Source organism: Meles meles, chromosome 19 (assembly GCF_922984935.1).
Source record: "Meles meles chromosome 19, mMelMel3.1 paternal haplotype, whole genome shotgun sequence".
In the NCBI taxonomy this organism is placed as follows: domain Eukaryota; kingdom Metazoa; phylum Chordata; class Mammalia; order Carnivora; family Mustelidae; genus Meles; species Meles meles.
Genome location: NC_060084.1, coordinates 47,670,910 through 47,695,683, shown reverse-complemented (window position 1 = coordinate 47,695,683; position 24,774 = coordinate 47,670,910). Strand labels below are relative to the sequence as shown.

At 53.3% G+C, this 24,774-nt stretch overlaps 1 protein-coding gene and 1 long non-coding RNA gene across 5 annotated transcripts; one reads left to right on the top strand and one right to left on the bottom strand.

Annotated features, from left to right (window-relative positions):
* Positions 1-557: 557 nt before the first annotated feature.
* Positions 558-14,795, top strand: KCNN4 (potassium calcium-activated channel subfamily N member 4). Of its 3 annotated transcripts, none has more exons than XM_045987995.1 (9): positions 558-2,170; positions 5,226-5,321; positions 6,536-6,969; positions 9,570-9,705; positions 11,793-11,903; positions 12,027-12,145; positions 12,486-12,555; positions 13,658-13,798; positions 14,221-14,795. In XM_045987995.1, exons 1-8 carry the CDS (start codon positions 2,012-2,014, stop codon positions 13,793-13,795), a joined length of 1,263 nt encoding a protein of 420 aa, XP_045843951.1. In that variant the 5' UTR covers positions 558-2,011; the 3' UTR covers positions 13,796-13,798; positions 14,221-14,795. The 3 variants fall into 3 exon arrangements, with proteins under 3 accessions (XP_045843951.1, XP_045843952.1, XP_045843950.1); XM_045987994.1 differs by having other exon boundaries at positions 560-2,170; positions 13,631-13,798; XM_045987996.1 differs by lacking the exon at positions 13,658-13,798.
* A 2,059-nt stretch (positions 14,796-16,854) lies between these two features.
* LOC123931156 lies at positions 16,855-24,710 on the bottom strand. Of its 2 annotated transcripts, XR_006816231.1 has the most exons (5): positions 24,400-24,710; positions 24,017-24,071; positions 22,936-23,080; positions 18,645-19,189; positions 16,855-18,586 (listed from the first exon to the last, which is right to left on the bottom strand). It is a non-coding gene; the product is annotated as an uncharacterized LOC123931156 (long non-coding RNA). The 2 variants fall into 2 exon arrangements; XR_006816230.1 differs by having other exon boundaries at positions 24,017-24,710.
* Positions 24,711-24,774: the final 64 nt, after the last annotated feature.

Sequence of the window (24,774 nt, the reverse complement as noted above, 5' to 3'; positions counted from 1 at the left end):
ACCGGGCAGGGCACCAGCACGGGTTGTGTTTTTGTCACCGGGCGTGTCTGTGTGTGCGGTTTGGTGTCTCCGGGTGTGTCTGCGTGGGCTGTGTTGGTGCATTGCCAGACATGTCTGTGCGTGAGTGTCTCGTTTCCCTGTGGCTGGCGGGTCCGTGTTCCTGCCTGACATCTGACACGGCAGGGAGAGGGGTCGTGTCTGTGAGCTCCCTCTAGAGTGGTGCCCGCCGGGCCACCGGCTGTGTCTCAGAGGTCAGTGTGTGCGAGGTGTTCAGTGGAACCTGGTCGGCATCTCCCCAGGGTTTGGGTCTGTGTCCCCACGTACGGCACAGCCCCGTGTGCTTCTCCGGCGCGGCTGCATGCAGTGACATTCCAGCACACCGCATGTCCCTCCAGGAGTCGCCCTGCACTGCATTTGCTGTTCCGTCCATCACCGTGTGTTGCGTCTCTGTTACATGCCCTTTTTTGTGCCACGGCGAGCTATCAGTCAGAGATGTGACCCTATGGGTCATGCCCAGGGCTGTGTCCATGCGGGGTGGGCTCTCCTTTCCCTGCCGAGAACACAGCCTGGGTGGCCACGCTCAGAGCGTGCTGCGTTTGTGTGGCTGTGCACTGCGCCACAGCGGACGGCAGCCCCCGGTGTGGTGCCGTCGCAGGCTTAGGTGTCGGCTGTGTCAGTGGGTCACACCTGATGTTTTACGTGATCCAGGGGGTTCACGAAAGGTAGTGTTGGGACATGCTGTGGCAGCATGTTTTGTGTCACTCAGTGTTTGTGTGGCCACGTGTGTTGGAGTATATGGTGTGCCATTTGTGGCTTGTCAGTCAGAGGCGATGCCGCACTTCCGTGTCAGGGGCCCCGCCCCCCACCCTCACCCCCGGGGCTACTATTCTAGGTCGTGTCCCTGTGAGGCACCAAAACCTATCCCGGGCTGTTGGGGTTTCTGTGTGTGTGTCGCTGTGCACTGCGGGTCTCTACTCATGTCCGTTCCCACTGTTCTGACCACATGTTTGAATGGCTCTGGGCGCTAGGGCGTGTTGTACGTCCTGGTGAGTCTGTGTGTGCTGTGGATCGTTGTGCGTGTGTATATACTTGGCCTGTCATGTGCCATCCGCGTGCATTTCACTGCGTACTGGGGGCCTGAGGACTGCCATGGTGTGTCCCCAAATGTTGTGTGTCCGCACGTGTTGGGCACCAGTGCACAGGTGGACCGCGTCTGGGATGCCGTTAGCGCGCGGTTCACACAGGGATGTTGAGTGCAGCGCGTGGGTGTGACTCAGTAACCTGATGTGTGTCCGCGGAACCGTTGGTGTGTTTTGTGCTAATGGAGCAAGAGCCTGGGGGTGACTGTCTGGGCAGGAGGATGTTGTCCCAGTTTCGACTGCAGTTTCTGTGCCTGTGTGTGAACAGTTTGGGTGGTCACGGGAGCCACAGGGCACTGCCTGGCCATGCTGAGTGCCGGCGTGTGTCACACCATCTGTGTGGTGTCTGGGTGTGGCTGTGGGCTGCAGAGCTCATCGGGAGTTGTGAGTCACTCATTGTAGGTTGTGTTGTGTGCCCCATGTGTGTTCGGTCCCGTCTCCGGCCGTGGTGTGTGTGAGGGTTTGTCACCGGGTGTCTTGCGGTGTCTGGGTGTGGCTGAGTTTAGGTGTGTGTTACAGAGGGCAGACCGTTGTGTGTGACACAATCTATTGTGTGCCGGTATGTGTCTTTATCCACGTGGATGCACGCCTCTTCCTTGCTCTGCCCCAAGACACACCCCAGTCCCTCCTCAGGCTGCGAAGGGTGGTTGGGGAGCCTTCCCTCTGCCCAAGGGCCACGCCGGCCCCTCCCTGCCCTGCCCAGCCGTCACCACCCCTAGAGGGCACAGACTCCTCTGTGCCTCAAAGCAAGAGCCCCAGAGCGAGGAGCAGAGCAGGCCGAGGACCTGCAAGCCACAGTGGCTGCCCTTTGTGTGCTGCGAGGTGGGGGACCCTGGGCAGGAAGCTGGCTGAGCCCCAAGACCGCAGGGGCCATGGGCGGGGAGCTGGTGCCAGGCCTGGGGGCCCTACAGCGGCGAAAGCGGCTGCTGGAGCAGGAGAAGTGGCTGGCTGGCTGGGCGCTAGCGCTGGCGGGAATTGGCATTGGACTCATGGTGCTGCACGCGGAGATGCTGTGGTTCGGAGGGTGCCCGGTGAGTGGAGCTCTTATCCTGGGCCACGGGAGGCTGGGGGCTGAGACTCCTGGGTCTGAGGGAGGAGGGACTGGTGGTCGGGACCCTAAGTGTGAGGGAGGAGGGGCTGGAGTCCTAAGTCTGAGAGGGGAGGACCCGGGGACCTGAACCCCTAACTCTGAGGGAGGAGGAGCTAGGGGTCTGGACTCCTGAGTCTGAAGGAGGAGGGGGCTGAGGTTCTGGATTCCTGGGGCCCAAGGGAGGTAAATGTTCAGGGCTCTCTCTGCAAAAAGAAGGGAACATGGGTCTCAGTGTGTCAGTCTTTGAAGGTTTGTGTGGGACCGCTGGAGGCCCGGGACCCCTTGAGGTCGGGGGGGAGGCTGATCAGATGGTCCAGTCTCCCAAGAAGAGATCAGGGGAGGGGTAGTGTCAGGTTCAGTGAAGGAAGGGTGGGGAGAAAGGCTAACCTCTTCCAAGTAGGCGGCGGCTCCTTGGTCCTTATCTAAACGCAGGTTTACCCAGTGCCTCAGCAGCAGAGCGCAGAGAGCAAAAAAACTGGCTGGGGCGGGGGTGGGAAACGGAAAACAGCCCCTGCCCCTCCCACATGCATCAGTCCCAGCATCCCCCAGCATCTGCGTGCTATTCTGGGGCATCATGGAGAAGTAGGTGTACAGTGTCTAGGGTTCCTAGGTCCCAGGGGAGGGGGCAGGGAGCCCAGGCTCCTGGGTCTGAAGGAGGCTTAGAGCCGTCTTTAGGGGAAGGGGGTCCTGACAGAGGATAGTGTCGATGGGGAGGAAAAGGACAGGTGGGGCCAGGACAGGTCTGAGCAGGCTCTCGGCACATTCCAGCCTCCGTCTGGGCAGCGATGGGGCAGATAGAGGACAGGGGTCAGAATCAGTGGTTTAAGGACAGAACAGAGTTGCTTAACCGGAAAGGAGGGGTTGGAGAACTGTCTGGGGTAAGGGATGTGGAGTTGGGCTGTCTGGGGATGCTGACGTGAGGACGGGGTTGGGGGGCACTCCTGGAGGAGGGAGGTTCAGGCTTGGATTTGGGGGTGGTGGCAGAGGAGCACAGTTCCAAAGTGACCAGGAGCCACACGGAGGGTCAGGGCAGGCCAGCTTCCTCAAGCCGGGGAGCTGAGGCCAGGGCAGCAGGCACGGGGGGTGGGGCTACCGAAGCCCATGCCAACAGGAAGCATGGCCAGGGCCTACCCGCCGCTCCCACGCTTCAGAACCCCACCCAGCAGGGGAGGTGGGGCCTGAGCTCCCTGCAGATGGGAAGGGACGGGGGTCTTTCCTTCCTCACTCCCTCTCTCCCCCTTCTCATCTCTCATTTCTTCCTTCCCTCTCCCATTTTCCAGTCTGCTGCCTCCAGCAGCTGGACTCTAGGAAAGCTGCTGCAGCTTTCTGGGCCTCAGTTTCCCCATCTGTAAACTGGGGGTAAGGGTTGAGATACATGGCCCTAAGGGTCCTCCTCAGCCCCCTTTCTACTTGTGCCTTGACAATATCCATGCCTCCTCCACACCACCATCTCAGTGTTGGGAGCCCATTTTGCAGGGACCCAGACACCTGCTCCTCAGGGGGGAGGGGCTGGAGGAGAGGCAGGTGTCCAGCTGGGGAAGTGCAGGGGAACAAGCTGTTGCTATCAGCAGGGGGAGGGGCAGAGAGAGACTGAGACTGAGAGACAGAGACACTGAGAGACAAAGGCGGTGTGAGACAGACAATGATGCAGTAAAAGACAGTGAAAGACAGAGCTCCCCAAGTTGACATACACACAGAAAGATGGAAAGTCTGACAGAAACGGAGACCCTCAGACATAAATAGAGATCGAAACAGAAGCATCCCCAGAGACAGGGCAATTTCAGAGACCGAGTCAGGGGTTTGGGGGAAGAGGAACCAGCAAAGTAGAAGTGGAGTGCCGCGTGGGCAGGGGGTGTGTCTAGCGGAGTAGAGTTCGTGACAAACTAAAGGATGGGACAGGGAACCAGGGAGCCTTAGGAGGGTAAGGGGGTAGGGGAGGGCTAAGAACAACAGCACCATTGTTTGGGGAGGGTTGGGGGGGGCAGGTCCCCTGGGGCAGGAAATTGGCCGTCTTCCCCTGCACAGAGGTGGGGCCCTGGCCCGCTGGGGGAGCTGGCAGACATCTTTGGAGAAACAGGTGCTGAGCTCAGCAGGGGAGCCAGGTGGATCCCCCCTCCCCGACAACATTCCTCAGGCAGGGACCCCTCCCCACTCCTCCTAGGGGATCCAGCAGTCCCGGTCCCCCCTAAACCTCTTCTTCCAGAATTCTAGATCTCTCCAAGGTATTGCCACACAAAGAGAGAGGAAAAAAATTCTCTCCGTGGTTTCTGGAGGCCATGTGCTTCCGGCCAGATCTGCCCTGGGCTTAGAGCCAGGAGAGAGGGCAGGGGGAAGGAGACACAGGGGGCCAGAACCCAGGGGCGTTCCTCAGAGCTGGGACTGGGGTCTCGGGGACCCAGTGTCCTGGATGGGGTGGGGGGGGTGGGAGGGGTCATTCACTTCTTGAGTATTGGGTGATCATTTCTAGACTTCTTGGGGAATTGGGAAGGTGGAAGGATCTTCTAGGGCAGGTTGCTTTCTAGGGGTTGGACCAGCTGTGTGGTCAGAGAAGGGCGGGGGAACTTTCTAGAGGCCAGATGTCTGTTTCTAGACTTCCCCACTCCCCCACCCCCTAAATGAGGAACTATTTTTGGTAAGGAAGGGGATGGGGGAATTAAAAAGGGCTGTGAGTTGTAAGGTCTCTCCTCAGGTGTGCATCCTATGAGAAAGGCTGAAGAGGAGGGTACACACCAGCATCTAAGCCGGGGCTGTCAGGCTGGGAAGGAAGAGACCACTTTCCTTGGGGACCAGATCGTTTTGAGAGTTCCCCAAACTGAGACACTGGGTGGAACCAGGTTTTGCGGGGACGGGGGTAGAGGGAGGACAGGCAGGGAGGAATGGGTGGCGGAGGCCAGGAAACTGGGAATTGAGAAGGGATGGCATTATGGGAGGAAGGTGGAGGGGACTGACCAGTTGGGAACCTAGGCTCTTACCCCTTTTTCTGTCCCTTCCAACAGTGGGCGCTCTACCTGTTCCTGGTTAAATGCACCATCAGCATTTCCACCTTCTTGCTCCTTTGTCTTATCGTGGCATTTCACGCCAAAGAGGTCCAGGTAGGGCAGGCCCCATCCCTTCCTTGCTTCCCCCCAGCCCCCACGGCTCCCTGTCAGCTCACACTTTCCACCCTCCTCCTCCTCCTGGTCTGAGTCATGAGGTTTCTCCATCCTGAGATTTGTCCACACCCTCACCCACCGAGATGAGAAGAAACACAGATAGACAGACCGAGCCTCCTGGAGCAACCCAGTCCCATGCTCCCCTGCAGCCCTGTATCCCCTTGCATGCCCATGGGTGCTGAGAGCTCGCACCCCCAGGCAGCCTCACTCCAGGCCCAGCCCCCCAGATCTCTGTCATCCATGCCTGGACTCCACCGACTCCAGTCCCAAGTAACCTGAAATCCAGGCTATGTGCCTGAGGGTCCTTCCCTACTCCTGAGCTCCCCACCTCTGTGTCAATTACCCCCTAGACTGGGGGGGGGGTGCATTCCACCCATCACCCCCCTCCCATGTCCTGTCTCATCCCGGTGCTCAACTCTCCACTGGCGCCCTCCCCTCATCCCATCCCCCACATCCCTAGATCCTGTTGCCTCTACCCCTTCCTCCAAAACCTCTGTATATAAAATGGGGGTTATCCATCATGTGTCGTCATTCCCCCCTGTGGCACCTGCTCCGTAGAAAGTACACGTTATCATCACTCATCAAACAGTTAAGTGGTCTGGATTTGTAACTCAGCTGTGCTGCCACAGCTGAAAGACCAGGGCCTGAGTTTCTGCACCTGTAAAATGGGGGTAAAATGCTTTCAATTTCACTGTGTTGGGAGCATTCCCTGAGTCATAACATGTATAGCAGATAAAGCAGTGCCTGGCCCATTCAAAGTGCCCGGTAAATGTTGGCTATCTGCATTGCCAGCTGGGCGCAATTTTCAGTTAGTTACTCCCCCAGCCCCAGAAACAGGAGGGGATGGCTCCGTGCGTCAGGATTGTAGGCTCCCAGGAGGCAGGGCTTTCTGTTCTGCGCACCGGTACCTTCAATATATAGAACAATGTGGGGGTACAAGGAAAACCTGGAAGCGGGCTGAAACCGAGGGGGAGGGCGTTAGGAAGAAAGCGGAGAGAGGCCCTCTTCAAGGTCCTGCCCCACTCCTTCCCCACCCTCCCCAACCCCACCCACCCTGACCCTGGTGGACGGCCCCCCTTATCTCCTGCTTCTGGCAGGCAGGCGGCTACCTGACCTTCGTGTGACCCTCTCCCCCGTTTGTCCCCTCCCCGCAGTTGTTCATGACCGACAACGGGCTCCGGGACTGGCGCGTGGCGCTGACCGGGCGGCAGGCGGCGCAGATCGTGCTGGAGCTGGCTGTGTGCGCGCTGCATCCCGCGCCGGTGCAGGGTCCGCCATGCGCCCAGGGTTTGGGGTCCGGGCCCACGGCGGTGGCAACGCAGTCCTGGCCGGGCTTCCTGGATGAGGGCGAGGCGCTGCTGTCGCTGGCCATGCTGCTGCGCCTCTACCTGGTGCCCCGCGCCGTCCTCCTGCGCAGCGGCGTCTTGCTCAACGCGTCCTACCGCAGCATCGGCGCCCTCAACCAGGTCCGCTTCCGCCACTGGTTCGTGGCCAAGCTGTACATGAACACGCATCCCGGTCGCCTGCTGCTCTGCCTCACGCTTGGCCTCTGGCTCACCACCGCCTGGGTGCTGTCGGTGGCTGAGAGGTGAGGGTGCTGCGGTGAGGGGTGGGGGGACCTCAAGCATCTGGAGAAGCCGCTCACAGCCCCAGCTGCCCCAGGGTCCACACTCATCCACTGGGCAGGGAGGAACCAACGGGCCAGCTCCCGCCTTTCCTCTGCTTGCAGTCTCCAGTCTCCCCAGACACACACAGACCCTAGCAAGCCCTTCCTTCCCCGCTTCCACACCTGTCCTGTCTCAGGTCTGGGGCCACCTGTTCAGCCTCTAAACCCGGGTACTGGGGCCTGGACAAAGGTTGCAACTGCCTCCTTGGAGGATATGGACACCTTTTCTGAATTAGCACAGATGCACTGGGGTGCTCCCTGCCATCCTGGGACGGTAGTGATTTGGGGCTGCTCTGGAAGGGAATTTCCTGCAGGGAACGGATGCAGGATTCTGGGCTGCCTGCTGGACAGACTGCAAGCTGGGCCTCAGGTCCTCTCTCTCACAGATAAAGAAAGTGACATTAGTCTTAGCCAGTTGGTTCTAAGGTGTGGATCCAGAACCGGCAGTATCACTTGGGAGCCTGCTGCAAATCCAAATTCTCAGGGCCTACCCACACCTAACAAATCCCAAACTCTGGCAGGTGGGGGCCAAGCAGTCTGTTTTTTTGTTTTTTGTGTTTTTTTTTTGTTTGTTTTTTTAAAGATTTTATTTATTTGACAGACAGAGATCACAGGTAGGCAGAGAGGCAGACAGAGAGAGAGGAAGGGAAGCAGGCTCTGTGCGGAGCAGAGAGCCTGATGTGGGGCTCGAACCCAGGACCCTGGGATCATGACCTGAGCCGAAGGGAGAGGCATTAACCCACTGAGCCACCCAGGCACCCCCAAGCAGTCTGTTTTAACAAGGCATTCTGACCCCGGCTCAAGTTTGGGACATCTGGTTTAGTACATCTGGCAAAGGATTCTTTTTTTTTTTTTTTTAAGATTTTATTTATTTGACAGACAGAGATCACAAGGAGGCAGAGAGGCAGGCAGAGAGAGAGAGAGGAGGAAGCAGGCCCTCGCTAAGCAGAGAGCCCGATGCGGGGCTCAACCCCAGGACCCCGGGACCATGACCTGAGCCAAAGGCAGAGGCTTTAACCCACTGAGCCACCCAGGTGCCCCTGGCAAAGGATTCTTGAGGGGAGGTGGGGAAAGACAAGCACTGGCTTTAGATCCTTTCTCTCTCTCTGACCCTCTGTTTCCTCACCTGTGAAATGGGCGTGAAATTTTACCATCTTTGAAGTCTCCCCAGCAATTCTAATCTTTGAGGATTTCTTTTTAAAGATTTTATTTATTTATTTATTGACAGACAGAGATCACAAGTAAGTGGGGGGGGGAGGCTCCCCGCAGAGCAGAGAGCCCGATGCGGGGGCTCAATCCCAGGACCCTGGGATCATGACCTGAGCCAAAGGCAGAGGCTTTAACCCGCTGAGCCACCCAGGCACCCCTCTTTCAGGATTTTTAACTGATACATCTTGTAGGCTCTGTTTTCCTGCCACCATGTTTCTCATCTGAAAAATGGGAGGGTGGGCAAGGGGGGGTCAAATTTCTCAACCCCAAGGCAGAAGTCCTCAAACTTGAATATACTTCCAGATGAGGGGAGTAGGGCTTAACAGTGCAAATTCAGTCCCCACATCCAAACTCTAGTGTAGTGGGTCTGACATGTCTGGGGCCTCACGAATGAAGCGTTCCTTGCTGACCCTTACACAAGAGGTCTGTGGGCTCAAGTTTAGACAAATCAGGATTTTCAGTCCCTTCCATGGCTCAAACCAAATGTCCCCTTCTATTAAGTGGGGGGAAGGGAGGGCAGGGTCCTGCCTTTTTAGTCTTGACAGGACCACCTGTAGGCCATAAAGCATCTTTATGACCATTAGAAAAAGGCACCTCTGGGGTGCCTGGCTGGCTCAGTCGGTGGAGCGTATGAATCCTGATCTTGGGGTTTTGAGTTTGAACCCCAAGTTGGGTGTAGAGGTTAATTTAAAAAAATAATAAAATCTGGGGTGCCTGGGTGGCTCAGTGGATTAAAGCCTCTGCCTTTGGATCAGGTCATGATCCCAGGGTCCTGGGATCGAGCCCCCGCATCGGGCTCTCTGCTTGGCAGTGAGCCTGCTTCCCCCCTCTCTCTCTGCCTGCCTCTCTGCCTGCTTGTGATCTCTGTCTGTCAAATAAGTAAGTAAAATCTTTTAAAATAATAATAAAATCTGAAAGAAAGAGAGAGAGAAAAGAAAAGAGAAAAAACCACCCCTTCCTCTGCGTGTACGCAGATCCCTGCCAGGGTGTGACAAGAAGACTCTGGGCTGGGTTTCTGGCCCCTCTCAACCCCTCAACTTGTTCAGAAAGCAGCAGTCCTGGTAGCCTAACAAAAACCAAAGAAGCCTTGGAATTGGCTGGATCCAGGTTCAAATGCCACAGCCCAGAGAGGCTGAGCATATCTTGCCCGGCTCGCACAGCAGAGACGAAGCCAGGCAGGCTCTCCAAAGCCCAGAATTTAGACTCTTTCTCTGAATGCTTCTGGGGACTGTAGGTGTGTTAGGAAGGAGAGTATCAGACATCAAGGGAAGCCCTACGGTAGGGTTTCAGAACTAACCCATCCTTCCCCACAGGCAGGCCGTTAATGCCACCGGACACCTTTCAGACACACTGTGGCTGATCCCCATCACATTCCTGACCATTGGCTATGGAGACGTGGTGCCAGGCACCATGTGGGGCAAGATTGTTTGTCTCTGCACTGGAGTCATGGTGAGTACAGCCCCCTACAGGACCCTACCCCTACCCCAACTGCTTATCAGTTGGGCCCAAAGAAATCATGAAGCCAATAAAAAAGGGACTCAAGGACACCACCCTCAAGGAACTTGGGTATCTGGACACCCACAGCCCCATTTCCTTTCAAAATCCAGGAACCCATCCCCTAAATCCTTGTTCTCCTTGGAACTTAGGACCCTAGGCCTCACCATCCTGGAAAACACAGGCCCCTGACTTCCCAGCCCCATTTCCTTCCAGAATCCAGGAATCCAGCCCTGAGCCTCAGGAAGGCTCAGACATCCTCCTCCTCACCCCTTTACCCTCTCGGTCTAGGACACAGGCCTTTGGTTTCCCAGCTTCTTCAGGACAAAGGAACCTAGTCTCCAGCCTCCATTAGGGCTTCATTCAAAGCCTGCCTGTGGGGTCAGGCTGCCTGTCTTCAGATCCTGCTTCTGCCATTTCCAAGCTGGGATCAAGCCTATAATAAAATGGGGATGCTGATACTAATGTACTCCTCATGGGGTTCCTGAGATGAATTAAACCACATAAAGGGTCTCAGCACCCAGCACATAGGAAATGCTTGGTAAATGGGTCAAGGGGTGGGGGTGGGGAGGCTGTTATTTGTAACTGGTCGCAAGCATCCAGCTGCCCATCCTAGCTCATGTCAAGGATGAGGCAGAGGCTCCCCAGAGTTGGTCTCCTCCTGAAACCAGACATCTGCCACCTTCCCTTCATAGACCCAGGCATCTAGCTCCCCCTAACTAGCCCCTATCCTCTACCAGGACCCAGCACCCAAAGCCTTGGCCTTCACCTCCCCTTGCGATTTGGCTCCCCCTACCCAGGGCTGCCGGCCCCCAGTCCTGATGCTGTTCCAGAAAAGATATGCTACATTTCCACTGGTCATGAATGGGGTGATGGGAAAGTGTGATCCCCTCCCCACAGGAGTGAGTCTTTGGGACCAAGAAAGAGGGGCAGAGATTCAGCCAGGCAAACACTCACAAAGGGTCAGAGACCCTCAGGGCTGCCTGGGACCTCCTCCCGCATTTGACACAAGGAGAAACAGACCTAGAGAGATCAGGCGATTTGCACTTGAGCTCACAGCTCAGTTCCTGGCAGGGAGGTTCCCTGACACAATGGGATAATCATAAGTAACTTTATCGAGTACATACTCTGTGCCAGCCTCTGCTCTGAACCCTTTCCAGGTGTTCACTTAAGGAACCCATAGAGTAATACCGTGAGGGCATGCCCATTTTATAGGGAAGAAAGTGAGCCCCTGAGACATTAAGTAACATTAAGAGACATTAAGTAACATTAAGGAACACAAGTGTTCCTGGAACCAGTGTTTATAACCAGTAAATTGTTCAGAGTGTTCTTGAGCTGAGACACAGTTTGGGGAAGGGAAAGACTTCAGAAGAAAATTCATTGTAACTCAGGGAAGACTTCAGAAGAAAATTCATTGTAACTCAGGGAAGAACAGCAGGTACCACCAAGCAGCTGACAGTTTAGAGGTCTTGGGAGAAGGGGGGAAGTGTTCAGACCAAGATGCTCGGAAAGCTATGGCAGATTGAGGCCAGGCTGAGTTATCTGGAGGAGAGACCTAGACCTTGGAAGGCTCTGAAAGTGAGGGTAAGAAGTTTGGGGCAGTAGGGTAAGGGGGCAGGGTCATAATGTTAGATCTCCCTGGGGTCCGGGTCAGGAGATGGTCCAGGAAGGAATGGACAGAGCCAGAACTGGCCAGGAGCCACAGGGGCGGGAGGAATGAGAGGGACACCTTTGGTGACCTGCTGGCCAGCTCGCTGTGAGCAGTGGGGAGGAAGGGCTCCCGCAGGAGCCCAAGCTCTACCTCTCACCCACGATCAGCCCTTCTCCCCTTCTCCAATCATACCTTTAACAAAAGAACATTCTGGTGGTATAAACACTACACCCACAATGGGACTCAGACACATGACCTGTGATCCTGGCGCTCACCTGTCCACCGGGGGTGGTCCGACCTGCCTTCTGTGGCTGTTGGGAGGGTTCGAGGAGGGAGTCTGGTGGCCCCGGAGCCCCACCACCCTCCATCATAGTGTCCGCTGTGCCCACAGGGGGTCTGCTGCACAGCCCTGCTGGTGGCCGTGGTGGCCCGGAAGCTGGAGTTTAATAAGGCAGAGAAGCATGTGCACAACTTCATGATGGACATCCAGTACGCCAAAGAGGTGAGGGTGGGCATATGGCACCCACGGCACATGCCCCCCTCAGACCCAGGAGTCCAGACGCCACCCCCTCCTCCTCCCAGAGCCCTAGGGGTCTGCCTCCACTGACACTGTGCCCACCCCCAGATGAAGGAATCAGCTGCCCGAGTGCTGCAAGAGGCCTGGATGTTTTACAAACACACACGCAGGAAGGAGTGCGGGGCTGCCCGCAGGCACCAGCGCAGGCTGCTGGCCGCCATCAACAGGTGAGGGCCTCCCTCTGTGCACATCTGCTCCCTTCCACATGGTGTGTGGCAGCGAATGTGCATGTGCACCCAGGCTGGGACACTGGTGTGCGGACACTGAACAGATGTCCACCTAGACCTCACAGTGACTCTGCGATGGCTTGTCCTGCACGTCTGTGTCTGTGGGTCTGTGCCAATCTGTATGGGGGGGGGGGGCGGTCAGGATACCTGGGGCTCTACCTAAGAGATGGGCTTAGGGGGGTTTCAGCTCTGGCAACCCTTCCTCATCTATGTGAGTCTCTCCTCTGCTTAGCCCATCCCCGAGCTGGGATCACTTCTGACCTCCAGCTCTTTGCCACAGGTTCCGCCAGGTACGACTGAAACACAGAAAGCTCCGCGAACAAGTGAACTCCATGGTGGACATCTCCAAGGTACCAGGACCCTGTGGGAGGAAGGGTCTGGAAGAAAAGGGAGGCCAGGGCAGCTGGCAGGGACATCCGGCCCCAGCATAACGAACACTGGCAGGGGTCTGGCAAACACACACGCGTTCGACAAAGGTTTGTGGTTGAGTGAATGATATGACAGTTTCTTAAACTCATGGAGGGGACCGATCCCTTTTAACCTTAGAAAAAGAAATCTCACAAAGAACTTTAGTGTTTGGTTTTACGTTATTTTTATTGCCGAGTTAATGTGGATAGATACAAAATTCCTTCCAACTATGTCTCTTAGACAGCAATAAAACCAAAGCAAATATACAAACCAAGTTCAAACACAAATGGCAAGACCAATAAAACACAAATTAACAACTCTGACACAGACGGGGCACATTGTTTTAGTAAAAGGCAATCTCTGCCGCTATTGCAAAGAGGGGCCCAGGGCCACGGGGCTGACTCAGCTTGCCATTCTCCGCTGGGACCACCGGATTCGGCTGGCGCTTGGGGATGGTAACGTCACACCCCTTGGCTTGGCTCACAGCACCTTTTGCTTATTAAGCGGCCTTTGCTTTTTCTCATTAGCCTGAGACAATTCAAACAGTGGCCCTTGGCACCAAAGCCATGGCAAGCAGTCACAGATGCGGGGCCCCTAAACTGCACGGCAGGTCTCAGTGAGGAGGTGGGGGCCTAGATCTGCCAGAACTGGCAGGTCATAATTTCTGAAGATTATCCAGCCAAAAACCGAGAGTTCAAGCATTCTCATAGAAAGCTCACACACCCTTGAGAATAAAGCTGTGGCTCCTAGTCTGAGAAGCTGATGAAAGGGCTATGTGGATCCTGAAGTCGTTCATCAGTTCCACAAACGCTAGGCCTTAATGAAGGAGCCGCCTTGGGCACGTCATTTAACTGCTCCAGGCCTATTTCCGTAGTTGTAAAAACAGGAATGGAATCCTCACTCCCCAGGCTTTTAAGACGATTTAAACCATGTGTGAAAAGCACTGAGCCAGGCAACTGGGATAAGGAGGAAATCTAGCTCAGCCTGCTGCTACCTCCCACCCCCCTCTCTGCCCAGATGCACATGATCCTGTGTGACTTGCAGCTGGGTCTGAGCAGCTCACATCAGGCCCTGGAGAAGCGGATGGACGCCCTGGCAGGGAAGTTGGACACGCTGACTGAGCTGCTTAGCACTGCCCTGGGGTCGAGGCAGCTTCCAGAACCAAGCCAGGAGGCCACGTAGCTGGTGAGGCAGCTGGGACTGGGCAGAAAAACATCCTGGAGAAATGGTGCCTGTAGATAGCACTTCTTGTGGCCAAAGGACTAGGGGATGGCCTTGGAGATGATGCTACTCTTTCTCTTCTCTTCTATCTGGAGGAGAGGACTCAAGTTTGGGGCTAGACTGGCAGGGGAGGAAGGAGACATTCCTTCTCCCCTTTGCTGACCCTCAATACCCTCTCCCTTCCTTTGCGTGGTCTGTCTGCCTGTTCCTGGGCATGTTGCTGGTTTCTGTCCAGATGCCTGGTCTCTTGGTAGCAGGTATATCCACCCTCTTCCTTCCCCCTTGGTCCACTGGTGTCTGTCTGTCTCCACCTCAGTGTCCCTGCTCTTGCTCTGCCCCCCTCTGGTTTCTGGCCTATCTATCCATCTCTCTGCTTGTCTCCGCAGGACCCATGGAGGAAGAACCAAGCTACTTTCCCCAGGATTGAGGTGGAGGACATTGTCCCTGCTACTCCTGACCCAGCCCTATGAATAAAGCACCTCAAGTGCAAGGACCAAAGGGGCCCCACCTTAGGTTGGTCTCACTCACTGACTGACGGCGCTGGAGGAGACACTGGCTCAAGGAGAAAGGCTGTGGCCACACACAACCAAACACCTGCCCCAAAAGGGAAAATGGTCTCACTACTATTCCACGTACCCTGGACAAAACATCCTTACTATGCTGCTATGGATGACCTCCAGCTTTCAGTCAGAAGTGGAGGTGCCTGGGGGCTGAGACTCCGGGGTCCCAGAGGAGGAGGGGACTGGGGGCCCAGAGTCCAAGATCCTGGGAGGCCTTAGTGACCACGGGATTGCCGAGCTAAAGGAACCAGGCCTGAGGCTGAGGTGGCGGGAGGCAGCGCCCCCTGGCGGGAGATCCAGGAGGACACAGTAGAGAGTATCTGGTGCAGAGAAGGGGGGTGGGGGGGGTACAACTCACCAGTCTCTGCTCTTAACTTTGTAATAAATGTTCAACAAAGCCAGAAGAAGCTGCTGTTTCTTTCAAAACATATGTACATTCGCGACAGGCAGATCATCTAGCACAAGGCCTCTGCCCTGTCCATTTCCCAATCTATAAAGCAGACACCTACTCCAAGTCCCCTCCCAGCTCCATAGGCCACAACTAGGCCATGAAGTCCTCAACAGCCCCCACCCCACAGATCTGAGGCTAAGAGCAAGGGCTTCAAATCCAGGATTTGGTTCGGGGTCCAAAGCCTAACTCTGCCATCCACTGGCTGCGTGATTCTGGGCAAGTAGCTTCACCTCTCTGAACAATTTACCTCACCTCTAAGATGGGTCCACCTTCCCATGGAACTGCTGTGAAGACAGCAACAGAGAGTGGCACAGAGGGTTGGGTATTTAACAAGAACCAAACACTTAAGAGACAGTTGATCGTTTTTATTATTGCTATTGATTTTCAGACACAACATGCAGCTGCTGTTTCTTCTGCTGCCCTCTCCTCCCCACTCATCTCACCAGAACCTAGATGACTACTCACCCATCAGGAGACTAACAAGAACCCCAAACCATCTCACATGCTCATTTCATTATCTGCTACGACTCAGACAGAAAAAGGGAAGGGGCTGGCACTTCTAAAGGTCCTACTGTGTGCCCCCCTTCTGTAATTCACCAGGACGACTTCCCACCCTGCTCCACCCCATTGTAAAGATGCAGAAACTGAGGTTTCAAGAGGAGCCCGGTCCAGAGCCCAGGAATCTGGCTGCAGGCCCCTGATTCACAGCCCGCCTGCCCTGGCGCTAAGCCCTCCTTCTGCCCTGTCTGAGGTGAGTCAGAGACAGAGTGGCCTTGGACTGAGGCCTTCCAACTGAGGTTTCACTTCCCACAGCCGCTTCATTCTACTTTGAGAAGCTGATTCACCCTAGCTAGCTTCCTTCGATTTGCGGGGAAGCCCGAGCTTCGAGTCATCCTTTTCTGCTGAGCTATCTTTAGATTTCCCTCCAAATCCACAGCAAGCCTCATGCGTCGGCCCTGAGAGCTAAACTGGGGCTTGCACCACCCACTGCCACAGACTGCCCTTCCTCTGGACGCCAGCCCACCTTGGAGCAGAGGAGACAGGAACTAGATGGGATCTCTGATGACATTTCCAACACCCTCCCCCAGCAGGAAGCCCTCCTCGCAGTGTTGCCAATCCCCTACCAAACTTATTCCCCCTGGTCACACCCCACTGCCACCCATACACTCCTTTAGGCCTCAGCTTGGATGTCCCCTTCTCTAGGGAGCCCTTTCTGAAGTTCTCACAGTCCCATGAATCTTGTCTCTATCACATTATTTTTTTCAAAGATTTTATTTATTTGACAGAGAGAGACAGCATAAGCAGGGGGAACGGCAAAGAGAGAGGGAGAAGCAGGTCCCCTGCTGAGCAGGGAGCCCATGATCCTAGGACCCTGGGATCAGGGCCTGAGCTGAAGGCAGACACTTAACCAACTGAACCACCCAGGTGCCCCTCTATCACAATATTTTTTGAGCCCAGCACCACGCTCAGCCCTTTATATATAAATGACCTCATAAAATCTCTAAAAGGAGGCAAAGTGGGTATTGTGGCCTCATTTTATGTACGAGGTAACCGAGGCAGAGAGAGATTTAAGAAACCTGCCCACAGTCACTGTACAGATTGGGTAGGGAGGGCTGGGATCTGACCCAGGCAGCTTGGCTCCAGAGCCCCAGCACATAGCCAGGAGGCCCATTCATTAGCTCAGAGATCACCGCACCGTATTTTCATTTTTGTTCCCTACTGTGTCTTCAGTGTCAAGGGCTGGCACATGCAGGGCCTCAGTGAAGATCACTGAATGAAAACACTGAAGACCTGGGGTGGCCCAAACTCCTCACCTTCTACCACGGTAGCTTCTGCTGAGACGAGGTAGGAACTGGTTAGAAGGGGCTCTTCACTAAGAAACTAAGAGAACGGGGTGCCTGGGTGGCTCGGTCTTTAAGTGTCTGCCTTCGGCTCAGGTCATGACCCCAGAGTCCTGAGATTGAGCCCCACATCGGGCTCCCTGGTGGGAAGGAAGTCTGCTTCTCCCTCTCCCACAACCCGCCCCCGGCCAGCTTGTTTCTTTCTCTCGCCCTGTCTCTCTCTGTCAAATAAGTAAATAAAATCTTTAAAAAAAAAAAGAGAGAGAGAGAGAGAAAGAAACTAAGAGAACACATGGGAGATTTGCTCTGAAGCATCTTGCATCTGCCCCCGCCTACCTGCACTCATTCCCCAAAGCGGGGCATCGGTCCTGAGGCCCCCCTCCCAGCAGTTTCTGCACTGCGCCTCATAAAATCTGCACTTCCTGAAGGCCCTGCACCAGGGGCTGGGACTGTAGGCAGGAATCAGAGAGCTCTGTCAAGGGGCTCAGTCTCACTGTGCTCTGGGCTTCCCTCCCCTGCTTGTTTTGCCTCCACTCCCACGAGAGCACTGGATGGGGAAAAGAGGCCCAGAAAGGGGTGGGGTGGGGGCTTACCGGGGCTAAAAAGCCGGTCAGGAGCTGAGGCTGAGGCAGACCCTGGACCCTCTCATGCACCCACCTCACCAGACCCTGAGGACTCTCCCAACATTCAGATATGACCGGGTCTGGCCCTGGCCCAAAACTCTTCCGTGGCCCCCACCCGCTCTTCTGTCAAAGCCTAGCTCCTTGGCTCAGCTCATTTTTTTTCTTTTATTGAAACCCATTTTACATAAAACACACACATTTTAAATGCAGCCTCAATGAATTTTTACGAATTTATTCACCTGAGCAGCCGCCACAATCAAGCTAGAATTCCGGGCCCCTAAAAGCTCTCCCGTCCCTCCCTATCCTCCTCCATCCCCAGTAACCACCATCCTGACCTCTCATGCCCAACTCTGAACCCTGCTCTACATGCTGGTGTGTACTGGCTTCTTGGGCTCCGCACAGTGGCCACGAGCTCCACCCAGGCCGGTCACTTTTGCACTGCCGAATAGTATCCCATCGTGTTATACCCACAGGTCTCACCTGGGGGGCTGTTTAGGGACCGGCCCCACCCCTCCTCCAGCCTCCCCCGACCCCATCCTGGCTGCTAATGATTCTGCACCCAATTCCAGTATTTGGTCTCCCCAACCCCACCCCCCCGAAAAACCAAGCAATTCTCAGCTGCCGGCTGGGTGTCCTATACTTCAACCTACACTGTCTACATGGAGACAGAGTTCAAGTCCACAGGTGAAGAGCTCAGTCCTACAGGACTGCACCCCCTTGAATCTTCAGATGCCAGTGGCAAGTCCAGGTTGACACCTGTGCTTCTGACCAACCAGCTACAGATCGCAGGTTCCAACAAATGCCCCCTTGGGCTGAATTAATTTGTTAGAGCAGCTCACAGAACTCAGAGAAACATTTTACTTACGAGATTCCTCATATACCATATATTAATAATTATTATAAGCCAGGAAAAAACTTGGGAAGAGCCAGAGGGAAGAGACACCCAGGCAAGGTATGGGGAAGGGTGGGAGCTGCCACGCCCTCTCCAGGGGCACCACTCTCCCCACATCTCTGCATGCCCACCAACCTGCAGGCTCTCGCCACCCTGTCCTTTTCGGTTTGGGGTTTTTTTTTTTTTGTCCTTTGATGGAGGCTTCATTACATAGTCATCATTAATGAAATCACTGGACACTGGCAACTGATTCAACCTCCACACCCCTCTCCCTGGCCCCTGAAGGCCCAAGGTCAGACCGGGTATTCTAATCTCTAATCACAAGGTTGGGTCCCTGGCAATCAGCCCCCAGCTCTCGGTTACCCAGGTACTTTCCAAAAGCCACCTCATCAAAAAAAAAAAAAAAAAAAAAAAAAAAAAAAAACACAAAAAACAAAAGCCACCTCATCAACATCACAAAAGACACAGCTACCGCTCTTACCACAGAAAATTCCAATGGTTTTAGGTACTATGAGCCAGAAATGGGATGCATACCAAATATATGATTACAAATCACAGTATCGGGATGCCTGCGTGGCTCAGTCGGTTAAGTGCCTTCGGCTCAGGTCATGATCCCAAGGTCCTGGGATCAAGTCCCACACTGGGCTCCTTGCTCAACAGGGAGCCTGCTTCTCCCTCTGCCTGCTCTGCCTGTTCTGCCTGTAGCTCTCCGTGCTTCTGCTCTCTCCCTGACCAATAAATAAACAGAAATCTTAAAATAAAAAATCTTAAAAAAGAAAATCACTGTATCACAGCTGCTCCTGCACTCTTCCCCAACATTCCTTGTTGTAGCTGTCCGCCGCTGTCCTCTCCCTCTTGCCCCATCCACTTATAACAAACGTCACCAGCGTTTACTCACTTCTTCATTATGGTTCACAAAGGAAGCCCTACAATTTACATCAACACCAGACTGTAGACCCATCTTGAGCTTTTATGCTGAGTGGAATAGCTGCCAACAAAGAAGATGCAAGAGAGTGGTTTTTACAATCTGGGAGGGATGTCAGATGGCACAGCTTTCCTTTCTTTTTTCTTTTACCAGGGTGAACAGGCCCCTCTTCGCTTCAAGTCTAATTCCTCTCTCCGCCTGTCCTCTGTCAGCAATCCCCCTACCTCCTTAAGGAGCCGGTTCCGAAGCGTACAAACATGGTGAAACGTCTCCCACCTTAAAAACACTCCACTAGGGGCGCCTAGCCTCTGCCTTTGGCTCAGGTCATGATCCCAGGGTCCTGGGATGGAGCCCCACATTGGGCTCTCTGCTCTGTGGGGAGCCTGCTTCCTCCTCTCTCTCTGCCTGCCTCCCTGCCTACTTGTGATCTCTGTCTGGTAATAAATAAATAAAATCTTAAAAAAAAAACAAAACCCACTAGAACTTTTAGCACCTTAGATCCAGTGTTATGTTTAAAGTTCAGTGTATTCACTGAACTACAAAACATCTGGGATTCAAATTCAGATTTTAGATATTGTAAAACAACCAGGATGTAGAAATCCTTTAAAGTAAGTTCTCACAGGGCGCCTGGGTGGCTCAGTGGTTTAAGCCGCTGCCTTCGGCTCAGGTCATGATCTCAGGGTCCTGGGATCGAGTCCCACATCGGGCTCTCTGCTCGGCAGGGAGCCTGCTTCCCTCTCACTCTCTCTGCCTGCCTCTCTGCCTACTTGTGATCTCTCTGTCAAATAAATAAAAATAAAAATAAAATTTAAAAAAAATCTTTAAAGTAAGTTCTTACAGAACCAATTGCCGTTTCATAGAACATGGGAGATTTTCACCCACATAAAAAGCAAAGGAAACCAGACACACAGGAGACCTGCTGTAAGATTTCATTTATATGAAGTTCAAGGGCAGCCAGAACTTGTCTAGGACCAGAATCAGATCAATGTGGGGCAGGGGAACGGACAGGAAAATGCACCAAATGTCTGGGGTGCTACAAATGACCTCTACCCTGACCTAGTTAGTAGTTAGATCAGTATACAGATTTGTAAAAATTCACTGACCTGTACCCTTAAGGTCTGTGCCTTTTATGCACTTGACCATACTTAAGCTTCATCTCACCAAAAAAGAGCTGAAGAAAAGTACTCATGGGTACTTGGGTGGCTCAGTCAGTTAAGCATCTGCCTTAGGCGCAGGTCATGATCTCAGGGTCCTGGGATAGAACCCTGCATCGCATTGGGCTCTCTGCTCAGCAGGGTGCCTGCTTCCCCCTCTCTCTCTGCCTTCCTCTCTGCCTACTTGTGATCTCTCTCTCTGTCAAATAAATAAATAAAATCTTTAAAAAAAGAAAAGAAAGAAAGAAAAGTACTCATAAACTTTTTCTCACAGAATGTGTATTACAATATTGAGAAGTTTCCATTAACAGTTAGACTCAGGGACAAAAAAGAAAGCATGCTTTTTTAAAAATATATATATATATTTATTTATTTACTATTTGAGAGAGACACAGAGTGAGAAAGAGAGAGCACAAATTGGGGTGGGGGACAGAGGGAGAGGGAGAATCAGGAGAGGGAGAACCCCCCAGGGAGCTGGGAGCCAAGGCCCTGGGATCATGACCTGAGCTGAGGGCAGAGCTTAACCGACTGAGCCACCCAGGTGCCCCAAAAGCCATGTTTTCTTCATGGTGGACCCCATGCCTACCCCCTAACAACTTCTCTAGACATCTGGTCCCCAGCTGATCACCGTCTCTTTGGAACCCTTTGTTCCCTTGGCTCCAGGTCATCCCTTCTGCTGATGTTCCTACTCTCTGTCAGCCCTTTTCTGGGGTGCTGGTCCTCCCCCTGATTCCTAGAAGCGGGAGGCCCAGGGCCTAACCTCTACTCTGTCTATTTACTCGACCTGGATGGTTTCGGCCAATCCCAGGGCTTTAAGTATCATCTACACACTAAAAGCTCCAAATGGAGCATACTTGTAGAGCTGCTAATAAAATGACAGGACAGGGCGCCTGGGTGGCTCAGGGAGTTATGCCTCTGCCTTCAGCTCAGGTCATGATCTCAGGGTCCTGGGATCAAGTCCTGCATCGGGCTCCCTGCTGAGCAGAGAGCCCGCTTCCCGCCCCCCCCGTCTGCCTCTCTGCCTACTTGTGATCTCTGTGTCAAATAAATAAATAAAATCTTAAAAATAAATAAATAAATAAAAATAAAATGACAGGACATCTGAGATTTGCTTTAAAAAAGTAAGGGAACTCCAAGTAAAAACTGTGCTTATGTGTGGGAGGGGGAAAACAGAACAACAGAAATAGAACGTAAATGACTATCAATACTGAGTAACGGATATGTGAGAATTCTTTACACCACAATACTTTTGTGTTTGCTTTTAGAATTTCATAACGCAAAAAAAATTTTTTAACAAAATAAAATTTCATAAAATCAGTAAACACTGTGTATCTACAAATCCTAGCTTCTCCCCCAAACTGTCACTCCTTACTTGATATCTAGTGAGTATCTCAGAGTAAGTTCAAAGCTTGTCAGTTTCCCATCAAGATGACTCTTAACCCATCTTCATAAAAAAGCATCACTCTTCATCCAGTTGGTCAAACCCAAAACCCTTAGGATAACTTTTAAGTCATCCCTGATTCATGCTTCCTCTCACACAACCCTCTTCCTGAGTCACCATCATCTCCCGTCCAGGCAGGGACATGGGTTTCCTCATGGCCTGTGTCCACGCCTGCCCAGCTGCAGGCCATCCTCCCCACAGCAACCAGCCCTGCTTTAACAATTTTGTGCATACACAGTCACATGGCTCATAAATGCAGAAGTCTTAAGCAGTCGCCCTCACAACTCTGATCCACGGGTCTATGACCCTCCTCCCCACAAGCAACCACTGTCATTAATTCGGGGTGTTCACTAGAGAAATTTTCATTTAACAAACATTCCAACATGCTGGTCCTTGCTCGTGGCCCTCCAATGGCTTCCTGTCACTTGAAAAGTAACTTCCAAAGCCCTTACCATGGCCTACAAGACCCTGTGTAACCTGGCCCCTCTCCATAGCTCCATTCCTAAACAATTCTTCCTCTCTTCCCCTGGCTCCGCTCTAGTCACCTGGTCACCTTGACAATCTCTGAACAGCTGGCTCCACTCCTGCTTCCTCCAGGGGTCTTTCCACTGACTGTTTTTCAGCATCTGCACATGGCTCATTTCCGTACCTTTTTTCAGGCCTCTGCTCAAATGTCACCTCTTCAGAGAGCCCTCTCTGACCACCTGTCACTCTCTGACCACTGTCACTCGAAATTTCCTTACCCTGATTTCTACTCTACCCTGACTCTCTTCTACCTGACATCATTTGCTTTACTAGAATATCTGCTATTAGAGGGCAGGTGCTCTCTCCTATTCACTGTAGGATCTCTAGCCTACAGCCATGCTTGGCAGCTGACTAGACTTCCATAACTCATTCAGTAGATGGATGAATTAAATGAACAGAGAAGTGAATGAAAAAATGAATGGATCCTTTGGCAATGGCTCTCAACATTCCCAAGCTTGTAGCCTGGACCCAGCAATTCCACTTTCAAACAAGATATCCCTGATAATACTACCATATGCATACCATCAGAGGTACAATATTAACTGCAGCAAACGTGAGAGCTAAAGTTCAGAAACGGCCTAAATGTTTATCAATAGGGAAATGGTTAAAGCATGGTACATCCACACAACCATGTCACTAATATAGAAAAAAGGCAGGTCTCTGGGTGCTTATTTGCACCACTGACTCACCACTAGGCAGGCTGCCGGTTGTCAGGGGAAAAAATGTGGGCTTTCTCTGTGGTGAAACGGTTTTGCATTTGAATCCAGGCCCTGCTGCTTCCTGGCTAGTGGACTTCTTTAAGGACCTTCTCTTTCTCAGACTCATTTTCTGCATCTGTTAAATGGGGAGGGGAAAGGTTGTAGTGACGTATATAAAACACAGCCTGGTACACAGTAGGCCCAATGTCAGTGTCGTTCTTTTTCCTTTTTAAGTCATTTCCACCTGAGGGTTGCTCAGAGTTGTGAAACCCGCATGGAGGTGTTCTGGTTTTGAGAAATTTAGTTATGAAAGACTGGTAATCACCAGGGGTGCCTGGGTGGCGCAGTGGGTTAAAGTCTCTGCCTTCTGCTCAGGCCATGATCCCAGAGTCCTGAGATGGAGCCCTGCAGGCGGAAGGCTCTCTGCTCAGTAGGGAGCCTGCTTCCCTTCCTCTCTCTCTGCCTACTTGTGATCTCTGTCTGTCAAACAAATAAAATCTTAAGAAAAAGAAAGAAAGAAAGAAAAACTGGTAATCGCCTAACCGAGATGAAGATCCTAAAGAGGGACACTGACTAACAGAATGCATGGGGCCTGATTGTCATGTGTGTCTGGCCTCGTTGCCATGTGTGTCTCTGGGAAACACTCACAGTCTTTGGAGAATCATTATACAGGGCTCTCTACTAGGGTGACTGGTGTTTTCAACCAGCCCGTGGCAGCCTGGAGACAGTTCCACCTGGCACAGGTGCTGAGAAAATGGCCACAGGGATGAGGCCTGGAGGGGAGAGAGCAGCTCAGAATCAGTCACTATCATTCCCATCATAAATCACAAAACATGACGACACACAGAGCTACTATGCACCAGGCACTGTTCTGGGAACTTTCATCCATTTAACTCTGATGCCAGCTTCATTTTAGAAACGGGCAGACAGGGTTAAGGTCGGCTGCCATATATGTGAACACCCATTCATGGGAACTCAAGCTCTTAACGCCAATGCTTTAACAGTAGTTCCAGAAGGAAACTGGGAGCCGGTGCTTTAGACCGGAATATGGGAACCAGAGTAGGAGACTTACTTTTATCGTGTACCCCATTGGCTGCTTGAAACCTGTCAGAATATACCTGTATTCCCTGTTCAAACAGAAATAAGAAAACGCTTTGAGATTTCAAATGAAAAATGGCAAATCCCCCCCATTCGCCGACATACGTATGAATAACACTTCTCTGGAGCCAACTTTCGTCCCCGAGGTAACCTCCCGCCCGCGCTGAGACGCTGCGCATGCGCCCTCCGTGGGCCGCGCGCTCGGGCCTCTGCCACAGGCTAGTATTGAATTTTCGACCCTTCGTCCTGGGCTCCTCCTCTGCTGCGGCCGCCGAGGTTCCCCACAGTCCCCGTCTCCCGATAGACCCTGCCCCGAAATCCCTTCAGAATCTGAGCTGCCCATCGGTGCTGCCTCACCTTCCACCTCGGGGAAACTCTGAATGCGAGACCGTCTAGACCCTTGCCTCTGCTTGGGGTGCTCTTGGCCGTGCTTCAAGGTCTAACCGGACCTGGGTCCTTTCCGTGTGTGATTTAATCTGTCTCCCATTACAGAGGGGGAGGTCTCCAGCGCTCATGCCATTTCGATTCATTCCTGTGTTCTCAGCATTTATCCGCCCAGAACCTTGAAATTCCTCCCCTCCGCCCCACGCCACTGAAACCAGCCTAGGTACTGGAACCTGAACAGGCGGGACTCGAACCTGCTCTCTCAGTAACCGCCTTCTCTCCCTCGGTGTTATACTCCCACAGAGGGGCCGCCCCACAGACGCGCACGCGCACTAAGCCGGAACCGCT